We start from the raw sequence: 10,596 nt of genomic DNA on the forward strand, positions 1-10,596 counted from the left end.
GTTTATATCATCCACAAATAGTAGTACTTTGATTTCTTCCTTTCCAATTTTTATCTTACTGATCTCCTTTTGTTGTCTAATTGCTCTAACTAGAACTTTGAGTACTATAGTAAATAGATCAGGGGAGTGGGCAGATGTATCTTGTCCCTGTTTTTAGTAGAATTGCTTCTAGTTTCTCTTCTTTAAATTTGGTGTTGACTGTTGCATTGATATATTTTTATTTTATTATGTTTAGATCATGAATTCCTGTCCTGTTCAAGACTTTTAACATGAAGGGGTGATATATTCTGTCAAAGGCCTTTTCAGCATCTAATGAGCTAAATATGTGACTTTTTCATTTGAGATTGTTTGTATAGTGTATTATGTTGATGGATTTTTTGTATACTGAACCATAAATACATTCCTAGGATGAAAATGACTTGATCATAATGAATGATAGTTTTGGTGTATTCTTGGATTCAGTTCATGAGATATGTCTTGCTTATGTTTTTTTTTTTTTTTGAGACAGGGTTTCTCTGTGTAGCCTTGGCTGTCCTGGCACTCACTTTGTAGACCAGGCTGGCCTCGAACTCAGAAATCCGCCTGCCTCTGCCTCCCAAGTGCTGGGATTAAAGGCGTGCGCCACCGCGCCCGGCTTGCTTATGTTTTATATCAATATTCTTAAGTGAAATTGATCTTAAGTTCTCTTTCTTTGTAGAGTCTTTCTGTGGTTTAGGCATCAGGGTGACTATGTCTTCAGAGAACAAATTTCGTAGTGTTTCTTTTGTTTCTATTTTTTTGAATTGGTTGAGGAGAATTTTACTTGCTCTTCCTTTACATCTACTCCTCTGGGGTGTATTTGCTTCTTGCTTTCAGGGGTGCCATTAAGTTGCTAGTATGGGATCTCTTCAATTATTTGTTTATTTATTTACTTACTTTATTAAATCACCCAGTACTATAAATTTCCTTGTAACACTGCTTTCATTGTGTCCCATAACTTTGTGTCTGTTGTGCATTCATTTTAATTGAATTCTAAAAAGTCTATAATTTCTACCCTGACCAAGTTTTCATTGAGTAGAGTTGTTCAGCTTCCATGAGAACGGGGCTCTCGTTTGGTTCTGTTGTTATTGAATTCAAACCATAGTCCATATGATTTTATAGAATGCATAGGATTCTGTCAATCTTCTTGAATCTGTTGAGGTTGTTTTGTTTCTGATTATATAGTCAAATTGGAGAAGATACCATGAGGATCTGAGAAGAAGGTATATTCTTTTGTTTTGGGGTGAAATGTTCTGTAGACATCTGTGAAATCCATTTGATTTGTAACTTCTACTAGTTTCACTGTGTCTATGTTTAGTTTCTGTTTCAATTGTGTTTCAGTAGTTTCTGTTTGAATTTTTTCCATTGTGAGAGTAGTGTATTGAAGTCTTCCACTATTATTGTGTGAGGTTTGATGAGTGTTTTGAGCTTTAGTAAAGTTTATTTTATGAATGAATGTACTCTTGGCTTTGGTGCATAGATGCTCAGAATTGAGACTTCATTTTGGTGGATGTTACCTTTGATAGATATGCAGTGTCCTTCCCTATCTATTTTGATTAGTTTTGGTTAAAATTCTATTTTATTGGATGTTAGAATGGCTATTCCAGCTTATTTCTTGGTACCATTTGCTTGGGAGAATTTTTTCAGCCTTTTATTCTGAAGTAATGTTTGTTTATATCACTCAAATGTGTTTCTTATATGCAACAAAATGTTGGATCATGTTTATGTATCCAGTTTGCTAGTCTGTGGCTTCTTATTGGGTATTGGTATCCATTGATGTGAAGGGATATTAGGAAATGATGATTATTAATTCCTGTTATTTTTGTAGTTAGAGATTTATTATGTATTTGTGATTCTCTCTCTCTCTCTCTCTCTCTCTCTCTCTCTCTCTCTCTCTCTCTCTCTCTCTTTTGAGATGATCAATTTTTTGGTTGTCCTTGAGTATAGTTATCCTCCTTGTGTTGGAGATTTCCTTCTAGTGTTCTCTTTAGGGCTGAATTAGTAGAAAGAGCTTATTTATATTTGACTTTGTCATGGAATATCTTTGTTTCTCCATCTATGATATATGGGAATTTTTCTTGGTAGAGTAGAGTGGACTGGCATTGTGGTCTCCTAGAGACTGCATGGTGTCTGCCTAGACTCTTCTGGCTTTTAGCGTCTCTATTGAGAGATATCTTGTATACAAAAGCAATCTACAGATTCAATGCAATCATCATCAAAATTCCAACGAAATTATTCACAGAGACAGAAAGAGAAAGTCTTAAATTCTTCTGGATTAACAAAATAAGCAGGACACTGAAAACTATTCTCAACAATAAGAGAACTTCTGGGGGAATCACCATCCCTGACCTCAAGCTGTATTATGGAGCAATCATAATAAAAACCACATGGCAATGATATAGAGACAGATAGATCAATGGAATAGAATTGAAGTCCCAGAATTAAACCCACACATCTATGGTCACCTAATCTTTGACAAAGAAGCTAACACCATTCAGAGGAAAAAAGACAGCATATTCAACAAATTGTGCTAGCTTAAGTGGAGGTCATCATGTAGAAGAATGTGAATTGATCCATTTTTATCTCCAGTACAAAGCTCAAGTTCAAGTGTATCAAAGACTTCTACATAGAACCAGATACACTGAATCTAATAGAAGAGAAAGTGACATTGAACACATTGGCACAAAGGAAAGTTTCATGAACAGAACGCCAATGGCTCAGGATCTAAGATCAACTATAGACAAAAGGGATCTCATATAATTGAAAAGCTTTTGTACGGCATAGGGCACTGTCAACAGGACAAAATGGCAACCTACGGATTGGGAAAAGATCTTTACCATCCCTGTATCTGATAGAGAGCTAATATACAAGTTATATAAAGAACTCAAGAAGTTAGAATCCAGAGACACAAACAACCCCTAAAAAATGGGGTACAGAGCAAAATAAAGAATTCTCATCTGAGAACTGAAGGCCAAGAAATGAACCTACCCACCTATGGTCACTTGATCTTTGACAAGGGTGCTAATACCATCCAGTGGAAAAAAAGACAGCATTTTCAACAAATGGTGCTCATACAACTGGTGGCTATTATGTAGAAGAATGCAAATTGATCCATTCTTATCTCCTTGTATAAAACTCAAGTCTAAGTAGATCAAAGATATCCACATAAACCAGAGACACTGAAGTTTATAGAGGAGAAAGTAGGGAAAAGACTTGAAGATATGGGCACAGGGGGAAAATTCCTAAACAGAACAGCAATGGCTGTGTTGTAAGATTAAGAGTTGACAAATGGGACCTCATAAAATTCCAAAGCTTCTGTAACGCAACAGACACTGTCAATAAGACAAAAAGGCTACCACTGATTGGGAAAGGGTTTTTACCAATCTTAAATCTGATTAGTGACTAATATCCAATATATACTAAGATCTCAAGAATCTGGACTCCAGAAATTCAAATAACCCTATTAAAAATGGGGCTCAGAACTGAACAAAGAATTCTCAACTGAGGAATAACCGAAGGACTGAGAAACACTTTTAAAAATGTTCAACATCCTTAATCATCAGGGAAATGCAAATCAAAACAACCCTGAGATTCCACCTCACACCATTCAGAATGGCTAGGATCAAAAATTCAGGTGACAGCAAATGCTGGCCAGAATGTGGGGAAAGAGGAACACTCTTCACTTGCTCATAGGATTGCAAGATTGTACAACCACTCTGGAAATCAGTCTGGCTTTTCTTTAGAAAACTGGACATAGTACTACCGGTATATCCAGTGACACCTCTCCTGGACATATGCTCAGATGTTCCAACTGGAAACAAAGACACTTGCTGCACTATGTTCATAGTCACCTTATTTATAATAGCCAGAAGCTGGAAAGAACCCAGATGTCCCTCAACAGAAGAATAGATACAGAAATTGTGGTACTTTTACACAATGGAATACTACTCAGAGATTAAAAACAATGAATTTGGCTTTCAGGATAATGTTTGAAATGTAAATGAAGAAAATATCTAATAAAAATTGGAAAGATAAGGAAATTGAAAAAAATCTGGGTTCAAACATTGGGCAAATGAACAAATATGCATGGAAATAATCAAATGATTATACAAACAATGAATGACGGCTTTATGTATGGCATTGGCTCTACCATGATATAAAAGATTTTTAGTTTTGGGGTAGCCTAGGATCAGAATGAGGGTCTAGGAATTAGAAAGACCCCTGACAGTCTTTTTTTGTGTTTTTTTCTACTTTAACTATTTGAGAGAGAAAGAAGATGTATTTAAGTGGGCAGTGGGATTGGTAGGATCTTAAAGGAGTTAGGGAAGGGGGAAAATGACCAAAATACATTGCACAAAAATTTTTTCAATAAATTATTTTTGGAAAATAAAAAAGAAATCATGGTCTAATATCTGCAACACTATAGAAACAGAAAAGTTCTTTCTTATTAGAAAAGTACCATCTGACATTACACTAAATTCTTGTGGTTGTTCTTAGAAAATATGATAGGCTTATGACATTGACTCTAAGAGATCCTCATATACATCAATAAGATTTGTATTATGTGTCTTCCCAGAGGTCTAGCATGTTGTTATTCATCACATCTTTCTATAGAACATATTTAGAAGTCAGTTTCCATATCTGAGGAGAGTGAGAGGAGAATGCCTACAAGATAGAAGACTGGAACAAATCAGTAGTTAATTATCATGCTAACTGTTTACATTTATTTCCAGTCTGAAACAGAACTGCTTATTTGAAAATAGGTCTAAAGCAGGAGGTTGCATGATTCTTGTGGTGATTAATATAATTGTCACTCAGGGCTTTCCCAAACCTAAAAAAGACCTAGTTCTTTTTCTTTCTGTTCCCCATTTTCTTACTTTCTTTCATATAAAGTTTTTGACACACAAACAAACAACATTTAGTGATGATGAATATCAGAGTAATGACACACAATAATAGGAACCCAATCACATCTAGGGAGTGGTACTGAAACCAGCTGAGGTCATGGGCTGCCACACGAAGATGCTTGGCTCCTTTGTGACGCATGACAAACTCAATCCAGAAGACTGCTCGGTCCAGGGGCTTCACTGGCTGATCATGGTGGATTCTTGATAACCGCATGGCATTCTCTTTATAACTGAAAGATAAACACACCAAACCATCGTGTTGCTTATTTATAGAACATCTGAAATGTTACGCAAGCCACAAGATATATGTAAGTTTAGGATCTACTTTCTTGGACTTTGTTAGTTTCAGGGATCTTCAGGACTTTAAAGGAAAAGTAGTTGAAGCAATCTGTTCCTAAGACAACGTGATCAAAGGCAGACATAAAAAGTGCAACATCTAGTTTCGAATCAATGCTCTCATCTTTTTGAAACAATTGTGATATCAAGGAGCTATAGTGCCCAAGTCTGTTTAAGATAAAGATGGGGAGCCATACATATTTATCTGACCACTAGCATCTAGGTAGTTCAGGTTACTGACACAGAGAATAGGCAGTCAGCATAAGTCAGTCATTTTAGAGTTGAGGATTCTTTCACTCCTTAATGTGTTGGGAGCCCTACTGAAATTTATAGTTGTTTTATAGAATCAAATATTGTTTTATAGAATCAGATAATGGGAATAAAAACACTATACCCTATGTTGTCAATATTCTTAAGTACTATGTGGTTTAGTGTTAACATCAAATTATTTTAAGTTAAATACTATTTTAGTCTTACATACTCAAGCACACACACACACACACGCATACACACACACACAAACTTTCTAAAATTACTTACATCATTATTTCTTTTGTACATTAATATATTTAAAATAATGGACTAAATAACTATTTTATGCATTAATGTTTAAAATAATCATAAAATTTAACCACTCTGATAGTTAATCAAAATTAGTCAAATTGCCATCAACTAAAAACTTGGTAAGAATCTAATGTAAAATCTATACTAACATTTATGCAAAAAATTAGCTATTCTTAAGAAATATCAATATTCCTAACCCTAATGTTATCCCCTAAAATGTATCTTTTAATAACCAAAATATTATGACACATTGACTCAGAAATATCTACTACATAATATTAATTTTTAAACATAAGAACACTATATATTATTTTTGAAAAGAAATATTAAGCATATTATCAGTTCCACCTTGTATTTAAACAATACATCTAAGTGCTTATATATTTATTTCTTAAATTGAAACTACAAGTGAATTTGTATAATCATAGTATATTTTACCAACATGTAGATTGGTACAATCTTCAAGCAAATATTTGTTCCCAGTTTCAGGAACTGACTCCAGCAGATAGAAAATGAGAAAAAAAATGTTCTTTTTTTTTGCATTTGTTTTATGTTACCTGTTTGAAATAAAACAAATATAAAATATAAAATTTTGGAAAATGTCCAGAACGATGGCAAGGCTGCCAGCTTTCCACGCTGTAATACTTACGAAGGCTCATTAATGACTGCTCTCACAGCACTGAGTAAATCTGTGCTCGTCATTGTACTGATGCTGACTTTCAGGGCTGCTCCCTTGGCCTCCATGTGAGCAATGTTGTAAGGCTGATCTGCTAACATGGGAACACCCACCATAGGGACCCCATGGTAAATGGCTTCATAAATCCCGTTTGTTCCACCATGTGTGATGAAAGCTTTGGTTTTAGGATGTCCTGTTTGAGGGGCAGAGTGACAAGTCAGTATGGATTTCAAGCTATTATATTGGCAGGAAAATGCATAGTGTCAGTCACTGAAGATGTAATGTTTCCTCTAAAGGTTGGGAACTGGGGACATTGGTTCCCTAGAATTAATCCCTTCTTCACTGACTGAGAATCACTGGGGTGATGATATCTGATGAAGACTGCTTCTCAGCAGTCTTACCTGAGCATGCTCTTTTGTGACCCAAAGCAAAACCAAAACATATCTAAATTAATGAATGATTATTTCATTTTATTTGTCTCCACAGTAGAAGTGCCATATGAAAATTTAGATTATTTAATATTATCCACTGATTTGATGTCCTTTGCCTAACTCTACAGCTTTTCTCGCTCAAGTTCTTACCAAGAAGATCATTCTGGGGAATCCAATTAAAAAGCCGAGTATTGGATCCTAATGTGGCTGGCTTCTTGCCTGAGTATCTCCACAAAACCTGTTGAAGATATAAAAGAGCTACAGTGTTATTTACAATGCATAGCCTATACTTATTAGATGAGATTTGAGAAGATAGTATATTTGTGGCAGCTTGGAAAAATTAAGAGATATAGAAAACCTGTTCATACCCACCTCTTTGAAACAGCTTATAGTAATAGTCTAATAAACATAGCATTACTACCTTGATCTTTATTGTGGGAAACTAGCAGAATAAGAATTTACATGAAGAACTACTTTAATTAATCAGAATACTGAACATGAATGTCTCATACATTTAGTTCACATTATCTAGTGATTCCAATTATCATGCTCAAAATGTATCCTTTTTCCAAAAATATAACTATGTTTAATGCTTGTGGTAAATTTATTTCTTATTTATGTGATGACTTCCTTCTTTCCCTTCACATGTTTTTCTTATTTGACTCTGTGTCTTCCCTTCTCTTTTTGTTTCTGCTTCTGTCCTTTCCTCTTCATCCCTCTCTGGTCAATCTCTCTCCTTCTGTCCCTCTATATCTTTGTCTCCCTCCTTCCCCCTCTCTCTTTCTCTCTCTTTCTGTTTCTCTCAGTGTGTTTTTCACTTTTTCTATATTAGTTAATTGATTAACAATTAACATTTCCCTACAGAATATTTTCTGTAGAGTGAAAAAAATTCATATAAAGAAAAGGTAAAATATTGTAGAAGAAAATTGTAGAAATAAACCCTAGTTTTTAAAAGTATTGTTAGCATATTTCATATAATTTTATGCACTTAGTCTAACATATAAAGAATCTTGTCACATTTTATAAATAAAAGTATATAGAAAATAGAATCCTATTTATTAAATTTATAAAATTTATTAAATATAAATTGGAAAATTAATTATTTTTGACAATATTAGAATTCTGTATTTGAGAGTATAGAATATTCAATTTGGAAAGAATCAGAGACCCTAGGTTTCTACTTGCAATGAAGTATACTTTGGTAAAATATTAAAAACATTTATAGTGTTTATTTTTAAGTCTGGTTTCTCTCTACTATGTGTATAACCTTTCCCTTTTTGTAAACCACCTTGCTAAATCATGACCAGAGGATTTTCTAACATTCCGTGACAGTCACAGGATTTCAAAAGTACTTGGATTGTTCTCCATGAGGGTTTGTGCCTAGTCTTACTGTACTTTGTTATGCCATCTTCAGTTGATATCCCTGGCAATTCAGCTCACTTCTTGAAGGGAAATGGGAAGGATGTGGGAGTTAGGGGAGGTGGTGTGGTGGACTCTGTGGAAGAAAACTGCAGTCAGGATATAATGAATAAAAGAAGAATAAATGAAATATAATCTAGAAAGACCAGAAAAGCAACATCTCTCCTAGTCCTAAGTGCCAGTAGGCAAATGAGCAAACATAGCTAAACTGTAAAATATCATGTATATGTTCAATCAATATTCACTTAAAGCTGATGTCAGCTGCACTCACAGATTTAAGCTTCCATCTGTAAAGAACCCTGTAAGCTGTTCTCTGGGCTCCACTCTAAGCTGGTGTGTTCCCCAGGATCTCACATGAGGATATACCAACCTTCTGGGGAATCTGGGCAAGGACAGAGGCAATGAGGTTGGCTTTCTCTTCTGTCAGGTTTTTGACTATTGACCCCAGTGAAAATACTACTACACCATGTTCTCCAGAGCTCTGAACAAATTCTTCCATTTCCTGCAAACATAACATACTTTTTAATAAAAACATGCGCCATCCTTACACATGGGTTCCTGCCTTTAATCCTAATACTCTAGAGTCAGAGAAAGGCAGATCTCTGTGTGTTCATGGAAGGTCTGGTTTACACAGTGAGATCCAGGCATACACATCAAAACAGACATTGACAGACAGACAGACAGACAGACAGAGACACCCATAGTACCTAAATGATATTGAACTTTTACTTGAGTGAGTGTCATTATTGCCATAGTCTGCATTTTCAAAACTGGTGAAAGCCATCACTGACTTTTTTTGGTCAAAGTCTATTTTGCTAAAATACCTGAATATGAATAATATACCTCACCACATTCCCATGAGGGGAAAATGTCTAGGCTGTTTTGTGGAGTTTTGCATATGCAGAGACTCTAGTAAGTGAAATATAACAGTGTGGTGTGCACTTCCCTTGGCAAGCAATGTATATGTATTATATCTATCTATGTATCATTTAGGTATTGATTCATAAAACCCTATACAGCAAAATTCAGCTAACCTTGGTGACAGCTGTAGCTTATAAGAAAAGCATATTAAGATTATTAAAATAAGGTTTACATGTAAATATTCCCTTTCTAGCCTATACAGGAATAAAGAACGACCCAGAAAACATCATTTAATGTTCAATCTTCTGAAAATTACGTGCTTGATAAATTTGTATTTCTCTGTTCATTTTCAATGGAAAGGTTTTTTTTTCCTATTCTATTTACCTATTATCTTCTCTTTCTCAGCAATTTTCATTTCAACATACCTGACATTCACTTTCTTTCCTATACAACGTCTAAGAAAAGATATATAATTTTCTGTTTTACCTAAAAAACCCCTGGCTTCATACTCATAGGGGCCCCATCTATCATCTGAATTTACCTGTATTATTACTTTTCCTTGATGTTCATGACCTTAATTCATACCAATGCCCCATCTTTTAGACATCTCGGAAGTTTTCTTCAGTGAAGTAATAAATCTTTGACTCTTTAACACATGTAGTTGAAAGGCAAACTCGTCATTGTTAATTCTGGCTAATTTTTCTACCAATTATTACTACAGCACTGAAGGTCAGCACACCTATTCTCTCCTGATACTAAGGTCTGTTTTGCCCTAATTCTGAAGGCCTTCTACACATGCTTTCTCTGACTCATTAAACCTTGAAAGGTTTGCAAGTACTATCATGAAGTTGTCTTCCTCTGTCAAGCTGTTGAGTTCAAATAACTGATCACAGGTCTATCAGGTACATAAAGAATGCTGTTGGAAGGCTCTTTGGTGTTTTTTTTTGGGACTCCTTTTTTCCCACAAAGGTGTCACAAAGACACTTTGAATACATTACCTCTGCATTTTATTCGCAATGCTAAATTCTTTAATAACATTTGGAAGACACAAGTTTCATTTAAGAGTAACTACTATGATGACAGGAAATTTTACTGTACAGAGAACACTACATAGCATTACCTTTGATACTGAAATTATTAACCTTGAAGGAAAAGAATCAGTTTTTGTATTGCAAAACAATTAAGACTGTCTCTGTCATCAACCTACCTTAGGTAAAGGCTTGGCAGGTTTACAGTGCATTCCTCCCACAAAGTCAAAATTTGGTAAATGTGGACGAGGAAACTCAACATCCCAATATGTGCGGATTAGCCAAATGTCAGCTTTCCCCACAGTCTTACAGAACGTTGTGGGCCTTCCTTGAAAACACACAGAAGGTTGAGAGAA

General features: G+C 35.0%; 1 protein-coding gene across 1 annotated transcript in view; it reads right to left on the reverse strand.

Annotated features, from left to right (window-relative positions):
- Positions 1-2,250: 2,250 nt before the first annotated feature.
- Positions 2,251-10,596, reverse strand: part of LOC110293925 (UDP-glucuronosyltransferase 2A3) — a 14,203-nt gene continuing 5,857 nt past the window's right edge. The window contains exons 2-6 of the mRNA XM_021161819.2: positions 10,420-10,568; positions 8,722-8,853; positions 7,083-7,170; positions 6,475-6,694; positions 2,251-5,155 (exon numbers count right to left, since the gene is read on the reverse strand). Of these exons, the coding sequence (XP_021017478.1) occupies positions 4,861-5,155; positions 6,475-6,694; positions 7,083-7,170; positions 8,722-8,853; positions 10,420-10,568 (884 nt within the window). The 3' untranslated portion in view covers positions 2,251-4,860. The remainder of the gene's footprint in view (positions 5,156-6,474; positions 6,695-7,082; positions 7,171-8,721; positions 8,854-10,419; positions 10,569-10,596) is intronic.

This window comes from Mus caroli, unplaced genomic scaffold (genome assembly GCF_978045245.1).
Source record: "Mus caroli unplaced genomic scaffold, Mus_caroli_1 scaffold_4, whole genome shotgun sequence".
NCBI classification, from domain to species: domain Eukaryota; kingdom Metazoa; phylum Chordata; class Mammalia; order Rodentia; family Muridae; genus Mus; species Mus caroli.